The sequence below is a fragment of the Chrysemys picta genome, chromosome 1 (genome assembly GCF_011386835.1).
Source record: "Chrysemys picta bellii isolate R12L10 chromosome 1, ASM1138683v2, whole genome shotgun sequence".
NCBI lineage: Eukaryota > Metazoa > Chordata > Testudines > Emydidae > Chrysemys > Chrysemys picta.
The window spans coordinates 102,412,535-102,435,087 of record NC_088791.1 but is presented as its reverse complement, the minus strand read 5'-3'; the positions used below and the strand labels follow the sequence as shown (position 1 = coordinate 102,435,087).

Sequence of the window (22,553 nt, the reverse complement as noted above, 5' to 3'; positions counted from 1 at the left end):
TTTTCCTGTTAGCATTCCCATAGGCAGTTGTCTATCTTAATGCAAAAAGGGCATCCAGGTTGGTCAGAGCTTCCGCCCACACAAGCTTGTCTTTGATCTTGTTGTTCAGATGGAGCCAATGTTAGCACTGTGCAGCTTTGTACCACTTGGTGTCTGTCACCAGGCGCTGAAACTCTGTGGCGTAGTTGCTGACTGGTTGGCATCCTGGTCTCAGGATGCCACAGCTTGTGCTGTGAATGTTCCATTTGGATCATCAAAAATTATTTCCATGACTTGGACAGAATTCTTGAATTGGCCCAAGAAAGGGCTGTATTTTTCCCATAGCAGAGAGTCCCAGACCTGCCCGTGCCTCGTCAGCAAACTGATGATGAGCCCCATTCTGGACCAGTCCATGGGGTAAGTTTGCAGGCATAATAGAAATAGGAGCCAACAGTGGTTCAGGAAGTCATGAAACTTTTCCATGGTGTCCATCAAGCTTGCCTGGTAAATGAGTCTTCGATTCTTTACGGTCCTGATACAAGGCTTGCGTATGTAAAGGCAATGTTCTGCTCCTGCAGAGTGCTAATCTGCGTTTGTAAATTCTGCAAGGCATCAACTAACTCCAACAAAGGGAAGTTAGTTTTTGTGGGATCCATCCTGGAAGAGGAAGCTACCCCAATTTTGGTTTGGGCTGCACAAACTGTCAGAGACTAGAACGTGGGTGGTCATATCTAGCGATTAGAGCAGGAGTCCAGCCTAGTGAAGAAGCAGGAGTCGGTAGTCAGGAGTAGGAACCTAGAGTCAGAAGTCAGGAATTGGAGCTGAGGGCCAGAGCTGGGTTACCTGAATTGAGGCAAGGCAGGAGCAGGGCTGGGGCCAAGCCAGGAGCAGGAACTAATGCAGCTGTGGATGAATGCGTTGAGCAGCCATTGGCCTAATGCTGCTCCTATGTTTAAGAGCACACCATTGGTTCCTTCAGCCAGTTGGGCAGTCTGGCCAGTCAGGTAATTTTCTTGCAAGCCAAGTGTGATTCAGCTACAAGTCCTCTGTTGCTCACTAGGGAGGTGGAGCTAGCCTGTCCAAGGCTCAGCTGCAAGCACTAATTCCTGACAACGGGTGTACCCTTATGCCTGCACAGACTCCTGTGGACTTCAGTGAGGTTCTGTGTGTGTCCCGCTGCCAGAAACAATTGCAGAATTGGGGTCTACATTCAAAGAATAAAGGCCTCTTTTATAACTATAGAATGTATACGCTAGACTGTGATCTCAGTTATGTTGGTGTAAATCACAAGTGACTTCACTGAAGACAATGAAGTTATAGCAGTATGAGAAACTGGTTTGTGTGAGATCAGAATCAGGCCTTATTATACTACTGTATTTTCAAATATTTTTTTCCTTGTGAGCAAATGTAAAAATTCCCACAGATTGATGATACTTGGACATCCCAAAAAAGAACCTTGGATCCAAACTTCTCCTGCACTTTTTGGAGAAGTTTGAATCAGAATCTGAATTTCATAGTTAGCCATCCGTCTATAAGAGACAAAACCAGAACCCTTGATTCAGTTACCTCATGTACTGTGAGAAACTTTGGATCCAGAACTAACCTCAGTAGCTCAAGCCCATCCTTAAGTGAATCAAAATTTTGATTTAAATCTTCAAACCTTAAGCAAAACTTTTCTAAGCTCACCATAGATTTAATACCCACTTGTCCCTTTCTTTTCTAATGCAATGAAGTCTCATTAACTATTCTACATTAAAAAAAATTGTTTTTTGCTACTGTTAGGGAGATTAAACAAGAGGAAGAGCCCGATATAGATGTGTGGGAGCTCCTGAAGAATGCTAATCCCAATGAATATGAGAAGATTGCATTTCAGTACGGTATCACTGATCTGAGAGGCATGTTAAAACGTCTGAAACGCATGCGCAGAGAAGAGAAGAAGAGTGCAGGTATGACCAAGGAAAAGGTTTCTTACATCTGTTGGTCAAACATGAACCATCTTCTTGAGAGAGAGGGTGAGGCAAAGTCTGTGAAATATACAGGGACAAGCTGTAACCTGATTTACACACAGTGAAACCCCACTCAAGTTGAAGAGGTTGTACAGGGAGTAAACCAGGGGCAGGTTTTGGCTCACAGTGCTTAACATAAAAACCACATACCAGTCGGTATTTATCACTAATGTCCTCTATGCTAAATTGTGGTTCTTAATTGAGCACAACTCCCATTGACTTGCTAGGGGGTTTTGCTTGGTTAAGGACTGCAGAATTTAGACCCTGTGTTAGGAGTAACACTTTAGATGATTAAAGTTGAGGAATACGAAACATCTTATTTGCTCTTCGCCGTTTATTTTTTTACTTAATTTTGAAACTTCGCTCAGCTCCACTGAGATCCTGGCTAGTGCGCAAACATTTCTTTGGATGCAGGGGAGGCTGATTCAGGACTGTCCTTCCCCACCCAAGATGCTTAGTAATGCAAATAGTGCAACATATGTACATGCACACGCATTCTGTCCAAGGTAATGTTCTGGCCTTTGCTTGTATACCAGGGCACTTCTCAGGTTCATTCCAGATACTTGTGTTGCTCCAGTGGTTCCCCAGAGGATTCCCCTTGTGTAGAAGATATCTCTCTCCCAGAACACAGGTCAGGAAGCATTCCCAGAGACAAGAGAGCATGGCCAAGGCCTTCTTGTATCCCAGTGATCCCGATCTATTAGATCAATCCATTGGGGCCACTGGCAGATGGGTGTAAATTAGAGCAGTCTTTAAAGTGCTCTAACTTATGCCAGAGACTGGAGTAACCCTTGGCCAGTACCAGTATTGGGGGAACATAAAGATGGTATAAGGGCCACCTTTGCTCAATCTCTCTGGTTCTGCCTTGAGCAGTTTGGCCACACCAGATATTCTGGGCCAATAAATCCAGAAATAATGTACATTTATTTAACTATGTCAAGTACTACCAGAAGTAAAATAAATGGGTCTGCTGCTTCAGTCTTGCTTGGAAATTTAAAATCATCTACTGTCATTTACACAATCAGAGATCCATTTTTTTTCTTGGCTGTTAAAAGCAATTGGATTTAAACTGTCCCTTCGTACTATAATATGGTGGAACTCTTCTAACATACAAACTGATATAGAAAAAGTTATTCTCTCACTCCTATTTACCTTCTAATAAAACATAAACAAGGGGACAGTCCATGTAAATGAAGAGCAACACATTTAAAATTAATAAAAATAAATACTTTTGGTATTTTTTTAAACACAGCATTTAATTAATTTGTAGAATTTACTGCCAAAAGATATTATTGAAGTGATTAACTTAGTGTGGTTCAAAAAGGGATTAAGCAAATATCTGAATAACAAGAATAAGAAAACTTGCTCTAAACTAGAACAAAAATTTACATAAAACATCAAATCTGTGCTTCTGGATAGAAGTCAGCCACCAAATTCCAGAGGTCAAGGAGAAGTTACCCATCTCCATCACCATAGCCATGTTATTGCACAATTGACTTTTATGGGTCCCGTTCCGCATCTGCTGAAGCATCTGGCACTGGCCAGTGTTGAAAAAGTATTGGACTAAATGGGCCTTTGGTCTATGCCACTATGGCAGTTCCTCTGTTCGGTGGAACTCTCTAAAGGGGGAGAGGCAGGTGGAACCATATGGGGAGAATCTTCATGTCCCCGCCCAGGCCTGGCGCAGAAGCAGTGCTGGGAATCAAAGCAGGAACTGCAGAGTTGGCAGGAACAGCTGCACCCCGCCAGTTGCTACACACAAGGACATTTGAATCTTCTAGCAGGAAGGATGGGAAAGGAGCACTAACTGCTCCAAGGGGCGAAGGACAAGGATGTCCCTCAGCACCTGCAGCAGTTCTGATTAGCTGCCTTTTCTATTCTCCCATTCCCTGGGGAGGGGCTGCCTAACCAATGAGGTTTTTCCTGCAGCTGAGGTTTTCCTTGCAGACCTGTAGGAGAGTCTGAAAACCTATAGACCTTGGGAAAAATCTGTAGCTTTGGCAGATCTGTAGAGACCTTTCTTCCACCTCCACCCGCCCCCCAATTGCACTATAAACTGATTGTCAGTTTCAGGGTAGCTGCACCTGTATCCCCACCTCCATGGCGCACTCCAGGAGATCCCAGTCAAGTTTCAGGTGTTCAGTCACCACCTGTCTCTGGGCAGGAACCCTGGTGCCACTCCCTTCTGACAGGGGTTTTTAAGGCTACACAACTTCCTGCCTTACTCTGTGATATTCCCAGCAAGGCAGTTTGCCTAACAGCCAGTGCTAGTGCATTGTTTTTTCTCTCCGAGGGCTATGAACAATGTATTGACAACAATTACAGGTTACCAAATAGCTCTTGCTAGGCAAGCATGTTTATTCTTAAGGTAAAAGTATTACAGAGAAAACATAAAAAACAATGCATAAGATAAAAGCTTACCAGAAGTCACCCGTCAGTCTTATGAGGCCCTAGTAAGCCAAAGTCTCTTCAATCCTTTTGTAAGGGACAAGGCCCCCCCCCCCCCCCCAGCCCCCTTAGAAAGAAGGTTCTGAGTCAGCTTAAACAGAGCCTTTTTAAGCCAAAATGTTTGTTTTCTTTGTTTTCATAGTCTCTGGAAACTCAGTTTGAACTGGTATATGTAAACCTCCCCAGGGAAGATACCTTTCTGGAGGTGTTTACTACATGAGTGATTTATCTTACTCACCCTCTCCCCCATACACACACACACAGTTCTAGTTCCTGAAGGAGCTGTGGTAACCCTCCCTCATGGAGTAGAAACACAATCATACATATAATCGCTGGCCCACAGTGATACAAAAACTTAATACAATCTGTTCCTCCAGAGATACTGCATGAGGTTGCAATTGCTGTCACACCAAGACTGATTACACTGTAATTAGCCATGAACAATTTATCTGTGGGAACATTTTCTTCACTTTCAATCCACTGGGTACGTGTTCCCCTGAGTCTCACTTCTGTGCCTGAATGTAAATAAAAACTCAAAGTGAAACTCTCTTGAAACCTCTAGGCTTTACCTAGCCTTATGTTTAAATGAGATGAAACTATACTTTTATATGATTTTTATACAAAGTCACAAATTGGCTCAAAATTATAGCTCAGACCAGGTTTTGCTTAAGCAGATTTGCAAACCTGAGTAAATCTTTTGACAAACCTCATTAGTTTTGAGCTTGTAATGAAATTAGAAAATGGACTATTTTTGCCTGGTTTCAGGTATTTTTATAATGCTTTGCACAGTTCCACTATAAAGGGAACTGCAGTTTGCATATTCCAATCCATTGAAACAATTTGGGACTTTCATTCACTCTTAGGCAAACCACAAAGTGCTCACTCTGACAACAGGAAATTCAGTGGGAATTTTGCCTAAGGACTTAAAGGTTGGCCTAAGTAGCAATAATAACAACAACAGAGAGTTCCATCATAGTTAAATTCATTATAAATGGGTTCCATATTATGTACTGTATCAGTCCCAGTTGGGTTTTGCATTATGCAATGTCCTTATAACTTGCAAATTTTCATTTGTTTCTCCTCTTCTTTTCATACACCCTGCAACAGCTTTTTCCAAAATTCTGGATCCTGCATATCAGGTGGATAAAGGAGGTAAAGTAAGGTTTGTGGTGGAGTTGGCAGATCCAACGGTGGAGCTCAAGTGGTATAAAAATGGCCAAGAAATACGACCAAGTACAAAGTAAGTGATTTTTACTAAACACATATCATAAATTCCACACACTTTCTCACTGAACTAACACCATTGCATCTTCCCTTGACGCTGGTTTTGTTTTGTGTAGATTTACCCCTCTCAGTAACCAAGCTCACACCAACTTCTTTTGCAGACTGTTTATCATAATCAAACTACATATAAGTTATATGCACACTGTAAAGGTGCCAGTGAACTATAGTTCAAAGAACAATCCACAATATGCTTCAGTGTTAATATAGATTATTCTCTGCATCCCCAGGAATGGAGAGGAAAGAAAATATATTCCCACAACAAAACATACTGAACTATATTCTGCCCTCTAATCTGTAAGGGATTGGGAAATGGTATGGTCAGAATTACTCCATAGCAGTTCTGCAGCATGACTTGGAGGAGAGATGGCTGGCTTTATATACCAGACCATGCGTCATGTCCCCAGGAAGGTGGAGGCGAGTCTATAAATTAGGGGAGCAGTGGTTGGGAAGAAAGGGGAGGAAGCAGGTATGTCCAATGCTCCCTGAATAAATTATTGCTTATGCTAAGGTCAGCATCATGCATTATCTATCAATGGATAAGGTCACAGTGAATCTGCTCCCAGGAACAGCAAAATGTACTCAACTCAAAATCCCAGTACGCTGCTTGCACTAGCCTGCCAAGAACATCCTAACCAGCAAAGCCCCTGTACAGAGGACTCAGTAAGCAGCTTTCCTGCCCCCCTTCTCACTATTAGCCAGTGCAGGATTTGGCCCAGTATTAAATGACTGCCATCATGCAGAAAGTCTAGGTATCTTATCTTTAATCCCTTAATCTGCCTTGACCAATTCAGGGTTCCGCTATAGGCTGATTTGTGGACACCCATCCTGTAGATGCTGATCTGAAATCACCAACTCATTTCACACAGGCTGCAGACCCTCTGTCAAATGCTAATGAGCTTTGGTTATTACTGACCTGAAGCAAATCTGAACCAGTGACATAAAGGTGAAATGGTCCATATCCTATTACAACTCCCCTGAGCCATCTGGCCTACCGATAATGGTAACTTCTTCACCTCAGTTATTATTGTACCTCAAAAATATGTTGAGTGTCAGAATGAAGCCTAGGCTCCTGTTACTGATTATTTTCACCATTACTGGTCTAGGACTTCAGATACCCACTTTGTTCTGCTATTTTCAAGAGCCAGTTTACAATTATTTTTCCAAATAATTGTGGCTGGGATTTTCAAAGGAGCCCAAGGGAGTTAGGTGCCAAACAAGCCTATAGCTTTTCTTCTTACTGGTTATTTACTACTACATCTCCATCCTTGTTAAGGCTGGAGAAGACCTTTCAGGCCATCCACTCCAAAGCCACGCACAGAACAGGATTTCCCCCTACAATAATCCCTTGAACATTTTAGTTAAAAGGAGAACAACAAAAGAGACCACGTTTTGCTAACTCTGGGTTGCTCTGTGCAAATTCAAACAGGTACATTTTTGAGCACAAAGGTAACCAGCGAATTTTGTTCATCAATAACTGCACAATGGCAGATGACGCCCGCTATCATGTGACGGCTGGTGATGAGAAATGCTCCACAGAACTGTTTGTAAGAGGTAGTGTACATCATCTTGCTTTTTAGTTTTAAAATAGCAGGCCAGATCCTTAACTGTTGTAAATCGGCCTGGCTCAATTTATTGGAACAATGATGATTTACATCAGGTGAGACTCTGGCCCAGTGTGTGTCTGCAGGTCCTACCCTCCCCATCTCCTAAGATCTCTCGCTATCTCTTTGACAACCCTACTGATTCTTCTTTCCTCCGCCTCTTAGTGGTCTTGTGGTAACGTCTGCACATAGGCGCTTTGTGAAGCTGTGATCCTCTAGGTAGATTGCAACCTTTTGGGGGGACCCACTGAGTACAGTGTTAGCCTTCCTAGCAGCACAGGGATTTGTGATATTCAATACACTCAAGCCAACTGAACTTTTGAAAATCATCGCAAACCAATCTTTTTAGCTGTAGATTTAGGCAGGGCTGGTGCAACCTATTAGGCGACCTAGGCGGTCGCCAAGGGCGCTAGCATTTGTGGGGCGGCATTTTCTTCGGCGGCGACCATGGCAGCCAGATCTTCGGCCGCCCAGTCATCATTGGCATTTAAGTGGCGGGAGCTGGGGCAGAGGGGTATGGGGAGGGCCGCCTGCAGCAGGTGGCGGGGGGGGCGGCACGCAAGGGAACTCCCCGCCCCAGTTCACCTCTGTTCTGCCTCCTCCCCTGAGCACGCCGCCCCGCTTTGCTTCTCTCCCTCCCAGGCTTGCGGCGCCAAACAGCTGATTGGTGCCGCAACTGGGAGGCGGGAGAAGTGGAGCAGCGACGGCGTGCTCAGGGAGGGGGCGGAGCAGAGGTGAGCTGGGGTGGGGAGCTGCTGCACAGCTCCCCGGGTGGTGAGAGGAGCTGCCATGGGGGGGGCCTCTGGGCGGGGCGGGGGGAGCTGCCGCAGGGCTCGGGGAGGGGGCGGAGCAGAGGTGAGCAGAGGTGGGGAGCTGCCGCTTGGCTCCCCGGGCTGGGGGAGAGCTGCCATGGGGGAGGAGCCTCAGGGCGGAGGGGGGGTGGGGAGCTGCCACAGGAATCGGGGAGGGGCGGAGCAGAGGTGAGTTGAGGTGGGGAGCTGCCGCACGGCTCCCCCAGGCTGGGGGGGAGGATGGGGAGCTGCCGTGGGGGGGGCCTCAGGGCAGGGGGGGTGGGGAGCTGCCACGGGGGGGGGTGCTTCAGAGCGGGGGGGATGGGGAGCTGCCGCAGGGCTCGGGGAGGGGGGAAGGCACAAGGTGGAAGTTTCGCCTAGGGCGCGAAACATCCTTGCGCCGGCCCTGGATTTAGGCCACTGACCTTAAGAGAAAACTCTTCTTTCTCTCAAGCGCATGGACTGGTGGCTGGTTCTCCAAGTCTCCCAGCACTTGTGGAATCTTATTGGAATCACTGATGGTGCTACTGGTGCACAAGCAGGAAACTGAGTAAAAGGGAAGCCTTTTGGTTAAAGCTGCATTAGAAAATTGGAGGGCAACTCCTGTTTGTAGGAAGAAAAATTACAGGAAAAGAGAGGCCATTTCATATATATCAAAAAGCTATTTAAAACAATAGTGACTAAAAACCCTATCAAATAGTTGTCAGTGTCCTTTTAAATTAATGTAGCACATGGGTTGTATTCTCTCATTTATTAAGTTGACTTGAGTTTGAACAAGCAGGGATGGATCTACCGTATGAAGATTCAATATTATGCCATTTTCATCGTATGCAATGTATGATGAGACCATTGTACTCTGGGGGATGGAGGGCTTCTAGGAAAATAGGAATGTGGATCTGTGCTTAATCCACTTAGGTTGACACATTGTTTGTAAAATGGATTAAGAGGTAGGTTTTTCTTTTAACTGACTCAAGATCTTGCAATAACTATACCTGCTATTGCTACATGGGCCATCTTCTTACTGATTTCAAGTAGAAAAAACCCAAAGTCTTAGCCAATAACTTAAGAAGATGATTGACATTAGAATTTTTAAAATATAATTATTTTCTGTACTGTTGTAACACATTTTTTTCTATTTCGTTTAGTTCTGTTTCTGAAACATAAAACCATATTTTTTTCTCGTCATAGAGCCTCCAGTGGTAGTGACCAAGGCCCTGGAAGACCTGAGTACCTATGTTGGTGAAAGAATAGAATTATCCTGTGAAGTGTCAGAAGAGGATGCAAATGTGAAATGGTAAGCCACTTTCATCCACCTCAGAGTAGATGCTGTTTTCTCCAAGAATGAAAAGTGCATTGTCTTAAGGACAATTTTATCTTCCGTGTATATAAATCTGAAATGTAATTAGAAAATATCAGAAAGTATTATTTTTAAAAATACTGTGACAGTAATAATATGCTTTTAGTTTAATGAATTCCTTAATGAATTAGTTCACTTAAATCTTTTCTCTTGCCCTACGTTCTACAAAAGCTTCTCTTGATCTCTTCAGGATACTCATTTGTGCAGAACTTGCTTGATATAGTATTAGCAATGGTAAGTTTAATTAAGGAAGTAATACTTATTATCCTCTATCAGGTTTAAGAATGGTGTGGAGCTGACCAATGAACCTAGATCTCGATACCGACTTAAGGTTGATGGTAAAAAACACACTCTAATCATAGATGAAGCTACAAAAGCTGACAATGCAACCTATTCAGTGATGACAACTGGAGGGCAATCAGCTGCTAAACTTGCAGTTGATTGTAAGTACTGTACATCTTTCTATTTGTGTTTGAAATTTTACTCCTGTAACATAATTGTTTTCCTAGTACACTATTGCTATTTGCCTATTTCTATGAGTCTACTCGGAAAACTGAGCAACATATTTTATTTATTTATTTATTTATATTACTGTAGTGCGTAGGAGTCCTAGTCATGGGCCAAAACCCCATTGTGCTGTGTGCTGTAGAAACACGGAACAAAAAGACAGTCCCTGTCCCAGGGTGCTTACAATCTAATTATAAGACACGGGACAACCGTTGAAAACCGGCACAAGGAGGAGCACAACAAAACAATGAGTATTGCTCATCATGATAGACAGTGGTTTCAACTGATTTTTCTCATAGTGATTTTTCTATTGCTTATCTCCAGGATCAGTGTATTGCATTCTTTTCCTTTGGCTATTATGGGGGTTAACCGACAGTCAAATAGGGCTGGTTGAAAAATTTCTGTCAAAACTTTTTTGATGAAAAATTGGGGTTTTGATCAAATGAAATTTTTCACAGAAAGCATCTGCTTTTCTCAACATTTTTAACTTTTTCATTAGAAAACCAAAAGGCAAATTATTTTTCACCCAAAACAGAAAAAAAAAACAGGTTGGTTTTTTTATGAAGAGTCAACATTTTCCATGGGGAGAATAAACATTTTCCCACCAGCTCTGTAAGTAGGAGTAGGGCTACCAGGAACTAGTTCCCCAATCCCCAACCCTTAGACTTGTCATGAGAAAAAAGAATAGAAACAATATTGAAAATATGACATAGAAATCCATGTAATTAACTTCCAACACTGGGGTTTGTGGCAATATATCTTTAAAAGTGGCTAGAATACACATGCTTTCTAGCCAAGCGTATGCACATTTGCAGTTTACTGCTTTTTTACTTTGGGGCAAGTGTTGGAAATTATTGTAACATACCTTTAATCATTTTGTAAATGTTTATGTGTTTATGACAGAATGAACTCTGCTAAATTATATTCTATATTTCTTCTAGCCATGTTAAGTCCTGCAGTGTTTGCGAACATGTCCCATTTTTGGTTAATCTATCTCAATAAGTCAAGATAATAACTACCAGGAGTATGGGTGGCTGTGAAAATTATTAATATACACAAATTTTCATTTCTGGATCACCAGTCTGAATCTGGTCCAGGTTGCAAGTGAGAGAAAGCCACTACTATCTTATAAGTGATCATATATAATTATATATCTATATAAATTACATTTGTGGTCTCACTACAATTACTAGTGGACAGATGCCACAAAAATTGTCCCTCTTAGTAGGGAGGACAAGGGATAAATAGACTAAGATTGATCTACCATTTGACCTATGAAGGTGGTCCCTCATTGGCATGTTGTTAGGGAAAGGATGCGCAGTGTTCGCCCATTCCTTGCCTGTTTTGTGGATCAGAGAAGGAATTATGTTTCTTGTACCATCAGTCAGTAAATATGGCACTTTTCAAGAACATATACAATTAAAGAATTTTAGTCACTGTTACATGAAACATTTGAAAGTCAAATGTTTCACAGCTTAAGTAAAGAATGCATGTTAGATTTGTACATATTATTAGTATTTAGCCTTGAGAGGCGTTTTTGTTAGTAATCATAGGGGCGCTTATCTGATTTTCAGATTATGGCTGCTAGTAGCAGCTCCCAAATAAAATCACGAATGGTTATACAATATCAGCACTAATTTCCATGGTTCTCTTTTCTTAAGTGAGACCACTGAAGATACTGCAGCCACTAACAGACCAGACTGCGAGGCTTGGGAAAGAAATCACCCTGAAGTGTGAGATATCTGAGAACATAGAAGGGAAGTGGTACAAAAATGGGCAACTTCTTCCAGCTAGTGACCGTGTAAAGTTATATCACAAAGGAAGGTAGGCATCCCGAAAGACAAACTGGATTGTAAGGCGATTCCAGAGTGTGAATTGCCCCATTGATATTTTCCACCCCCCACATTCAACCTCCTCAGAGATATTTATATTTGACCTCACAATAAGAGCAATATTCATCAGCTACCAGCTTCACTGCTGCTCCTTTATTTTAGTCAGTTTACTCAGACTGTTGATTAGCCATAATGGAATATTTCATGATGTACCTACATTCAAGGGATGCATTTTGCCTGAGGTTTCTGTATTGCACTCACTGTGGGACATTAAGTAGCAAGATTAAAACAATTATTAGAAATGATAGAAAAATACCATTTTAAGATTTCTGTTTTACTGTATGTTTCTATTCCATTTCCATGTATTGCGCACAGAATTCACATCTCTGCCAATGCAAGTTATGTGCATTTATCAGGTCCCTTTGCATTTAAAATCTGTTCTAAACATTGGACTAATTCTCCAGAAAATTCATTTACTATTTTCTCCATTTTAAAAAAAGCTAAGGGCCAGATCCTCGACCACAATACTTTTCCTTTGCCCTGCACCAACACACTAAAACGGGTATCTGGGAATTCCACATGTGTAGGAGAATTCTTGGGGTGGTATAAAGCTACCATGTTGGCTCTACTCACTCTTCTGCCACCCCAATATAAGGAGCACCTTGGGACAAACCCCAGCTGCATAATAGACCCTTATGTTGGCATACTGTAAAATAGCCTTGCCGTTGCTCTAACCTGTGGCCCCTGGCGCCCTGGGATTGGGTACGGGAGCCATAAAGGTGGTATAAAGCCACTTATCCTGCACCTCTCAAATTGGGTCCTGAGCATAGCTCAGCCGGACCAGAAGGCAGGAGCCCAAAAAAATCTGAGTGTATTTCTGGAGAGTTCACCCAGGCATAGGATAGAGAGCAGCGTGCCTTGCTTATCCACCCTGCCACTCTGTTCCAGGGACAGAACAAGTAGAGTCACAAGGAAGGACCAACAAATATAAGGCCTAGTTCCTGGGAAAGGGGCATCAAATTTTCTCATAGAGATCTAATTGCAACCCTACAGGGAGTGGCTCAAAACACTTGAGTAAAAGAGATTATACTCCCTGTAGTTTTCCATGATCAAACGGAAAACATTAAGACCCCTAACTATTCCTACTTTCCTTGATGCCCTTCTCAAGAAAATCAAATTCTAATCACCAACAGTTTAATCAGCTAAAACACTATTTAGCATACAGTAGCAAAGATTTTTTTAGAGTCAGCAATCTGACACAAATGAGCAGACCTGGTGAACTTGTAACTTGAGATGTAACAATAATTCTTCCTTTTATCTGCATAAATTCTACAAAATATAATTTAAATGTTTGTTTTTTTAAATTTTTCACAGAATCCACAGGTTGGTTATAGCAAGCTCCATTGTTGATGATGAAGGTGATTACATGTTCGTACCAGATGCCTATAAAGTTAACATACCATGCAGAGTACATGTCATAGGTAAGTGCATGACGCATCTATAGTTATAAAGTTTTCTTTGACCTGTGGAAAGTGAGTGCTGTGAGAGATATCCAAGATTCTGGTCAGAAATTCTTCAGAACACACACGCAATCTCCCATAGCAAACCAGAGTTTTTACTTAAGCAAAATACAAGGGAAATAGTCAGAAATCATGATCTGGTTATGATTTGAGGGCCTGATCCAAAGACCATTGAAGCCAGAAGAAAGATTCCCCTGCTGAATTTCTAAGCCTAAAAATAAGCAAGTATTAAGAGTTTTCTTCAAACACTTGCTGCTGGCCCTCTATGTAGTGTGCGTTACAACAGTAGAATGCAGCATTATGTTCTTCAAAGTTTTGACTTTCCATCCCATTTGAATTCTGACACTTTTTGTCAATGTATTTGATACTGGAATAGTGGTACAGGTGCACTTTGCCCCACATACCAAGTGCAGTAAGCAATCTATGGTTAATTTTATTAACCAAGATATGTTAAATGAGTCAAATACATGGTTTGTTAATGCACCCAGTTTTTCAAACAAAAGTAAAACATCACAGTGATTGTCCCCTCAATAATGCCCTGTTAGCTGGGTTATGAATCCTAATATTAATAGTAACCATTGAATATTATGGGTGGCTTTGTCAAACTGTACATCTTTAATATAATGTTATGTTACCTGTATTTTGTTATATATGGCTCTTGTATCAGATAGAGAGGAGACAGGCTAAAAACAACAGAGAATGGCAGTGACCTATCAATGGCTTTGCTGTGGGCCTTTGGAGAATGTTTGGAGATGGGTGGTGTAAGAAAGGTAATAGGATTGGTTGTTTCCCTCCCACCCCCCAAAAGACAGTTCAACTATATTAAAAATATCAGGGAAGCACCCAACTTAGAGTGTTTTGGACCATTTTTCTCTGCATTATAATAGGCTTTATATTGCACAATTATGCCCAGGTTATTGTACTTACCCAAATGTGCTTCTCAATGTGGCAGGACTTTAATGAATTTGGCAATGTCTGAATTTTCAGATCCTCCTAGGCTCCACCTGGAAAATCTTGGTGACAATAACACGGTGACAGTAGTAGCAGGAAACAAACTACGACTGGAGATCCCAATCTCTGGAGAGCCGACTCCAAAAGTTATGTGGAGTAAAGGGGATAAGGTATAACAGAAGATCCTACTATATGTGTATTTCTGTAGTCTGGTGAAGGGCTTTTTTCACCAAAAATAGTTTTCAGCATGGTGAGTCAATCTGTTTTAATTGTTTTATGGCTCTCACCCTGGCAAAAGATAATGAGGAGACACTTGCTCAACTACATTGTATCTCTATAATTCTGATTCCAAGGAGAAGAGTAAGCTTTATATATATTTATGTATTGTTATTTTCCATTTGGTGTTATTTTGAAACAAGGGGTGGATAGCTAAAATCATGCAAATGGAGGAAATGGTCTTGCTGTACATACAATATAAAGGGCAGTAAGGAATCACACACAGTGTAGAGAAGCCTACGCAATCCTCTCCTCTTCTGAAGTACATGTTTCTGTTGGAAAGAAAAAACCCAATCTCCATGCTCATTTGGAGAAGTGAGCCAAACATATCAGATGTGCTATTATTGGAATGTAGACTGCTCTTCTCATAGATTTCTGGAAAAGGCTAAAAGGAACCATTATGATTGTCTAGTCTGCATAACACAGGCCTACAAATTACTGCAGTTGAGGAAATTGATCTTCCTGTAAACTAGCTGAACTGCAGCTACTCAGTACATTTTAAATAGCACTTGAATTACATTTCTAAAGTGATTTACCTTATTAACCTGTTCCTCTGATGCTTTCAGTTTCTACTCTGTGAAATGTTGATGGTTTTTGGTTCACAGATTCAAGCCATCTGCTTCACAGGGGTTCACACAGTCTGAAAATTTAAACATAACAGTCAAAAACGCTTTACCTGGTTTTTACATAATTTATGTAAAACTGCAAATGCTGCAAGGTTTTGACAAAAAGCCATAATTTAGCCCATGATTGCAAATGTTAATGACCCTCTTGACAAACTATTGGAGTTTCAAGTTTGTAGTGAAACAACGAGCCAGGCAAGCTCCTTATGGTGATGCAATGCAAAACTTCACATAGATCTGTCTGTGACCACATAGTTCTAAGAAGCCAAATGTATCACCTCCATATTTTCAATGCAGCATGCAAAGATAGGGACATATGGTTCTCATTAACTTCAGTAAGAACCACATGGTCAAATCGTTGTGTATTCCTTAGTAAATTTTAATGGTAGTGTCAAAGATAAGAATCTCTGAAAGGATCCAATAATGAAATGTAAAGCTCAAGATGGTTCTTGTAGTTGTTTTGCAGATTTCTTTCCTTTAAGTGTACTGTATTGTTCTTTGGTTTTGATTTTTGTTCATTCTGGTTCTCAAGTCAGATAATGCTATGTTTCCCCTCCCCTTTCTTTGATTCCTAGTGGATCATGGAGACAGGTGGCAGAATACGGGCAGAAACTTATCCGGATAGCAGCTGTTTGGTAATTGATATAGCTGAGAGGGATGACTCAGGCGTCTACAAAATAATGCTAAAGAATGAGGCTGGAGAAGACTCAGCTAATATCAACATCAAGGTGGTTGGTAAGTCATTCTAATGCACAAGGCCACAGCACCAAACTGGCAGATTTTATTATATCTACTTCACTTTCTTAAAGAAATCCCCCACCTAGAATCAGCTTCTTTTTCCCATATGAGTCTTTCATATCTTTTATGGTGCCCTAGGGCGCCTCTGTTTTGTGACCCACCCCAGAGTTTGGCATTCTAGATCCCATCCTTCTAGATGGACCCTTTTTGGAGCCTAAGATGGACTTATCAGCTGTAGGATAAGAGAAACATCTGAAATACCTTATGTGCAGTGGTTGTCCTCCCTAATGATCTATCTAAGATCATTTCCATAGTATTTTGGCACACACTTCACAACCTTTGTTGTATTTATCTTCACAACTCCCCTGTGAGGTAGAGCAGTGCTTTTATCACCATTTTACAGAGGGGGAACTGAGGCACAGAGAAATAAGTGACTCACCCAAGTTCACACAGAAAGCCTGTGGCAGAGTAAGGAATTGAACTGGGGTCTCACAAGCCATAGCATAGTATCCTAGCCACCAGATCATCCTTCCTCTCTATGAAGAGGTTTGCTCTAAATTAGTTGAAAGGGTTCACAAAGTGGGAGCTATTTTTGACCTCCTGAGCTAAACATTGAAGCCCACATTTCTATAGTGCTCAGGACAGGATTTCATCTCCAGCATGTTCTAGGGTGACCGGATGTCCTGATTTTATTGGGACAGTCCTGATATTTGAGGGTTTTTCTTATATAGAAGCCTATTACCCCCATTACTGTCCCGATTTTTCACACTAGCTGTCTGGTCACCCTGACATATTCTGACGTTTTCTTCCCACCATGTATCTAGTCACAGTAACTATCCCTTCTTGACCTCCAGACTTGATTATTGTGACATTTTTATTCTGCCTTTGAAAACTGCTCCTAGTCTTGCTCTCATGGTAAAGCCTGATTGCACTTTAAGAATTGTTATTTTTATGTTGTTTATTTTACAGCAGTCTGTGTCCTCCTTTACTTCATTATAAAAAAAATTTAAAGGTTCATTTTCTTCTAATTAAAAGATATATTTATTGTGTTTGCAACAGATGTCCCTGACCCTCCTCTTGCACCAAATGTGACTGAGGTGGGTGAAGACTGGTGTTTTATGAACTGGGAACCTCCAGCCTATGATGGCGGGTCTCCTCTCTTAGGTAAGTGCATTTCCTTTGTTTGGTGATATCATAGTATGGTCAAGGGAAGTGAACGCCAAAAAAATGGACCCTGTATTGAAACAGCTCAGCCTCTGGTCCTGGAAAGTTCAATTCTTGGAAATCAACAGCAAGAGCATCATATGGCTGTTAACTCCCATAAGAGGTGTTTTCTTAGATATCTGGGTTACAGATCCTTGGAGACATGAAGATTATCCTCACCATCTTGTAATGTTATTAAATTACCACTATTCTGACAGGACTGAGTTGGGTGGGCAATTTGCATATGATCATAAACCACCAAACTCTGAAACTTTGTTCTTTTTGAGAGTTAGCAGACTTAGGGAACAGTTCCATGTCTAGCTGAGCAGCTTCCAATATACTACAATAAATGGACATCGGGGTGCTCAGAAGCTAGTAGACCTGGGCTCTTAATCACCATGGGCAAAATACTGTGATGTTATAAACTTAAGTTTAAAAATGGTTGCAATTGGAAGAGAGAGCCTAACTTGCAACTTTTGGCAAAACCCCAAGGGTCAGAAGGGAATGTAGAGTTGTATCCAGAAAGGGGTACTGGCCAGCCAAAAAGATGGCATTCATTTTGGCTTTGTATCTGATTTTACAAATGCTGGTCCCTTATTTAAGTTTACATAATTATGTTTGTTCAATAGGATATTTCATTGAAAGGAAAAAGAAACAAAGCTCCAGGTGGATGAGACTGAATTTTGACCTGTGTAAAGAAACAACATTTGAACCAAAGAAGATGATTGAAGGTGTTGCTTATGAGGTCCGTGTATTTGCTGTTAATGCAGTAGGAATTTCCAAACCAAGTATGCCCTCAAAGGCTTTTGTTCCCTTGGGTGAGTAAACAAGAATATAGACATATCTGCACGTTTAAAACATTGGCTTGTGTATAAAATTTTAAAGAGCCACATCCAACAGTCCTAACTTTCTGCTTGTAATGTCTTCTTTTTATGAAGCAAGGGGATGTTTTACGCAGAAGGGCACAGTAGTGGCATCCATTGGACAGAATTCATGAGAGAATAGGATCAGTGACAGTCTTGGTCCCTCTGTGTATTCCTTAGCAAAATCTCATTCTGGAAGCAACCAAGCACTGGAAATTAATTTTAAAAATTGGCCAAAAATCAAATGTCAATATTTTCATGTTGAGTGGCTCCGTGTCATGTGCTACAAACTCCATATGGAGATCTGAGTTTCTTTCAAGCTTACTCCTTTAGTAATAATATTTAGCACTTGCATAGTGCTTTGCCGTTCCAAATAACTGTGCAAACAGTAAATTATCCTCTCAACACATTTGTAAGTTGACAGGTATCAATTCCATTATACAGATGGCAAAATTGGGGCAAAGTAGTTAAGTTAGCCAAAATCATACAGTAAGTAAGGTAGCAGAGCTAGGATTAAGACTTAAGGAGGTCCTGGGTTCCAGCCCTATGCTCCATTTGCCATATCATGTTAGTGAAAGCACATTTCTTTCCCCCAGAACGGCTAACATGATTTCAACATCTTTTCTTAGCCAGGTTAAACTAACCATATTGTAAAGAGTTTTGCATACCCTACTATTTATTATTGGTAATGTCGTAGCATCTAAGAGCCCTAGTCATGGACCAGGATCCTAGTAAACCCCAACCTGGTTAAACCTGATGGACATTGTCCCAGAAAGCTATGTTGGCACCTTTGTGGAAAGACACATGTTTTTAAATGATTCTGATAAACACAGTTTCCCTGTAGTACACACAGTGCCTTATTCTCTAGGACAGTAGGCAGCGGTGGATTAATGCATGGGCCCTCGGGGCACATGCCCGGGGTCCCGGCCAATTTGGGGTCCCTTGCAGGAATGCTGAAACCTGTGTAGAAATGGGCAGGCCAGTGGCACTGGAACTGTGGCCCCTCCCTGCTTCCCCCACTTCCCCCCAAGACCCCGCCCCCTGGCCAGGCCAGAAGCCAGAGCTGAGCCGTGGTAAGAGCTGCCCAGGGAGCCAGGCCACTGTGGCGAGCCTCAGACCCTCCATCTGCCCTGGGTGGGGGCCAGTGTGGCAAGAGCAGACCCTGTCCATGTCCCTGCCCTCCCACCCCCGCCGCCTGGGCACGCCACCCAGGGCAGGTGGAGGGTCCAAGGCTCTGCATAGCAACCTGGACTCCCTGGGCAGCTCTTAATACTGCTGGGCTCCAGCTTCTGGCCTGGTCAGGGCCTCAGGGGGAAGAGGAGGAGCAGGGAATGGGGCCCCGTATAGGGGGGGCTAAGGCCCTCTTCAGCCTTGCACTGGAAGAGGCTGGCGCCACTAGCAGGGTCTGCGCTTCTTAGCAGGGGAACTTATAAATTTATCAGCACAGCCCCTGCCAGCACCGCTCTGAGCCTGCCCAAGGCTACTAATGCCCATGTTAAAAGGTGGGCAAGCGTAGCCCTCCCACTTTTAAAAGTGGAAGGCCTTGCCCCCCGCTCCCCCCTCCCGGTTCCAGTACCCCTGAGCCCTCAGGGTGTGTGGGGGGGGCAAATCTTCTTTGTGTCCAAGGTCCCAATAAATCTTAATCTGGCTCTGTCAGTAGGGGTTTGCTGCCTCTTACAGAGGACACTCATAATCCTAGGGAGCATGGGGAAAGAGTGCTGCTGCAGTAGTGTCCTCTCCTCTTCTGAGAGTAACAATACTGTGGTCTGAGGAGCTTCTCATCTACCCAAATACACATCAGTGCTGCAGAGCCTGGTAGATGGAAGTTCTGGGAGCAGTTGCCGGAGGGCCAGTATTTTATTTACTGAGCAGGTGTTTCTTAATTTCTAATGGGACAGAATAAAACACACGCCTTTCATAAAGGTGAGAAATAAAGCCTTAAATTCTCCAGTATCTATGCCCTAGAATCTGTGTTGCCACTTTGGGCAGCAATTAGAAGATTCCCACTTGCTGTATATCATAAGTGCACACTTTAATGCTAATACAAATGTTTTCTTTATTTTTAGCTGTCACCAGTCCACCAACTCTCCTGGCAGTTGATGGAGTAACTGATAGCACCGTTACAATGAAATGGCGGCCACCAGATCACATTGGAGCAGCAGGTTTAGACGGCTATGTTATAGAGTACTGCTTTGAAGGAAGTAAGTGACAACAACTATGGTATGCTCCTAGTGCTTAAAATAGGTGAGACTTGCCCCACCTTTTCTCCGTGAGACCTGACTGTTGCTTTGAGGTAAAAGTTAGCCAGCCAGAATTCTCAAGCTATTGAGTTTCATCCAGGCTCCTTTCTAGCTCCTGCACACCTATCCATTCCTACATTTGAGCTGGCATTTCAAAACAACATCCAGTTAGTCTAGAGACTTGGCGGCTGTGCACTGTGCTGATGTGAAAGAGTTCATTGTTCAGGGGCTTCCACAGCTTGCTCCCTGAGGACATGAAATCTGGCCACACCAGAGAGATTAAATATTTGGATGGATGTGGGAAAAGGAAAAGCAGGACAAATGAACCTCCTAATTGGCAGTTGGAGAAAACTGGAGAACCACATTTCAACTTGTTTTGGATTAAAGTCCAGTCACATAGGGGCTTGGAGAGTCTATATCTGGTATCTTAAATCTGTTCAAAATACTAACAAAAGGGTTTCTCTGTGTTTGGAATCAATAGTGGCTTCCTCGAGTACCAGTTTCACACACAGAGGACAGACAGCCCTGTGGCTGTGGTATATCATCAGATAGAAGTGGTCCAAGCCACAAAATTCAGATTTGGATTTTGAATGCCCCTTGCATTTGGGAGTGTTCGTGTACAGGATTTTTCATTCAGATATAGAGGCATATAGGATAGGATAGGAGGAGTGTAAAGGTGAAACGGGGGAGAGAAAATTAAATGAGCAGAGGAAAATAATGGGAGACAGAGAAATGCAAACAACATATATCATACAACCAGCAGTTTTACTGTGTAAAGTGATCAAATAGCAAAACCTCAGTATTTCCCAGTTACATACTTAGCAGAAGCTTTCTTATGAGTGGACATAGAAATGGAGTCTGGGGACAGAAAGCAACAAAGGCTGGTGACATCTGGAATGGGTAAGCAAAACTTGACACAGTGGAATAAGTCATTGTGGGCGTCCAAGATGACTATTTCTGGGGAATGGGTCTGCCAGAAAAATGCAAATTTTGATGAATAGTGGTGCAGTTTAGATCATTTTAAACACTTGTGATGTTATCTATGCTGTAAATCTAAGGACTAGTATAACCATATTACACAAGTCTCTACAAATGAACGCCAGTTTGTGCATTTAAATCAACAGAAGTTTTTCATGAGTACGGGCTGTAGGATTCAGCCTGAAGGCAAGAGCTGTACAGGATAGAACATATGGCCCACAACAGGAAAGCTTTTGGGGATTTAAACACCCCAGTGGAAAAAACAGAGCAGAAAATCAGCCAGATGCTGCATGGTACTGAGTGCCTTTAAATCTCAGTCAAGTCAATGGGAGCAAAGGGCTGTCAGCACCTCTGCGGAAGCCCTCAGCATCTTGTAGGAGTGGGCTGAAAATCCATAAGGAGCAGGAAAGAGAATTGAAGAAGCTCAGAGGCACTGAGCAGTTGACATAAAGGTAAACACGACTGGAATGGCAGGAAGGGTTTTCCTTCATGTATGGAGGGAGGGAGATAGGAGAAGGTCTGGGAAGAGGAAACATGTAGAACTAGATCCAAATGCAGCACGTACATGATACATTCATATTTTCCTATGATATTTCAAATGCACAGGCCTGGATGTTGTTAATAAACTCTGTAGAAAAAACACTGCACTAAAAAGGCAACTGACGACTTAATGAATCTAAAAGCTGCCGTACATTATGCCATTGTTCCGCACACATAGCTCCCATTGAAGTCAATAGAAGTGTTGGGCAAAAAAAGAAAAATCAGGGATATAATATGGCCTTAAGGTCTCAGTACTATGTAGCTCATTGCAGAACAGCAAGAGGAATTTTCTCTAATCAGATAAGAGGCTAAATACAATATTTATGATAATACCAGTGATAGTATTGAGAGGGATTTTCCAAATATACATTTAAAGTGGCAGAAGACCAAAGATCCTTGTATACCTGTCGAACAGAGCAAATTCTTTACTTTTTTCTTTCAGATAGGTTTAAAACATAAGAAGATACAACAAAATGACAGTTGAATCTGTCATTTTGGTGTTACCCACCTCAGATAAAATACAATGATAACAATGTATTTTACATAGATTTCTGTGTGTGTTTTTATATATCTATATATGCCTCACATATATACATATACATTTATATATACACAATCAAAATTATTTATGTATATATTTTATCATAACATTTAGGAAGCAAGCTTTATAGAAAATACGAACAAATAGATATTTAACTTACTGTGTATCCCTTTTTCTTTCTTACAATGTTCTCTTCAGTCTTTTCCAGTGTCTGTTGTCCCTCGGACTAATTTTTCTATAATGTTTAATAATTCTTTTGAATGTCAAAAGACAGT

The 22,553-nt window shown here is 42.0% G+C and overlaps 1 protein-coding gene across 16 annotated transcripts in view; it reads left to right on the top strand.

The window, feature by feature from the left end:
• MYBPC1 (myosin binding protein C1) overlaps positions 1-22,553 on the top strand; it is a 113,857-nt gene that overhangs the window by 63,991 nt on the left and 27,313 nt on the right. For all 16 annotated transcript variants that reach the window (XM_065565383.1, XM_065565377.1, XM_065565353.1 and 13 more), the window contains 12 exons: positions 1,762-1,925; positions 5,541-5,673; positions 7,144-7,268; positions 9,298-9,403; positions 9,743-9,909; positions 11,635-11,797; positions 13,180-13,286; positions 14,313-14,446; positions 15,751-15,910; positions 16,973-17,077; positions 17,746-17,934; positions 20,046-20,180. In XM_065565383.1, coding sequence (XP_065421455.1) covers positions 1,762-1,925; positions 5,541-5,673; positions 7,144-7,268; positions 9,298-9,403; positions 9,743-9,909; positions 11,635-11,797; positions 13,180-13,286; positions 14,313-14,446; positions 15,751-15,910; positions 16,973-17,077; positions 17,746-17,934; positions 20,046-20,180 — 1,688 coding nt within the window. The remainder of the gene's footprint in view (positions 1-1,761; positions 1,926-5,540; positions 5,674-7,143; positions 7,269-9,297; positions 9,404-9,742; positions 9,910-11,634; positions 11,798-13,179; positions 13,287-14,312; positions 14,447-15,750; positions 15,911-16,972; positions 17,078-17,745; positions 17,935-20,045; positions 20,181-22,553) is intronic.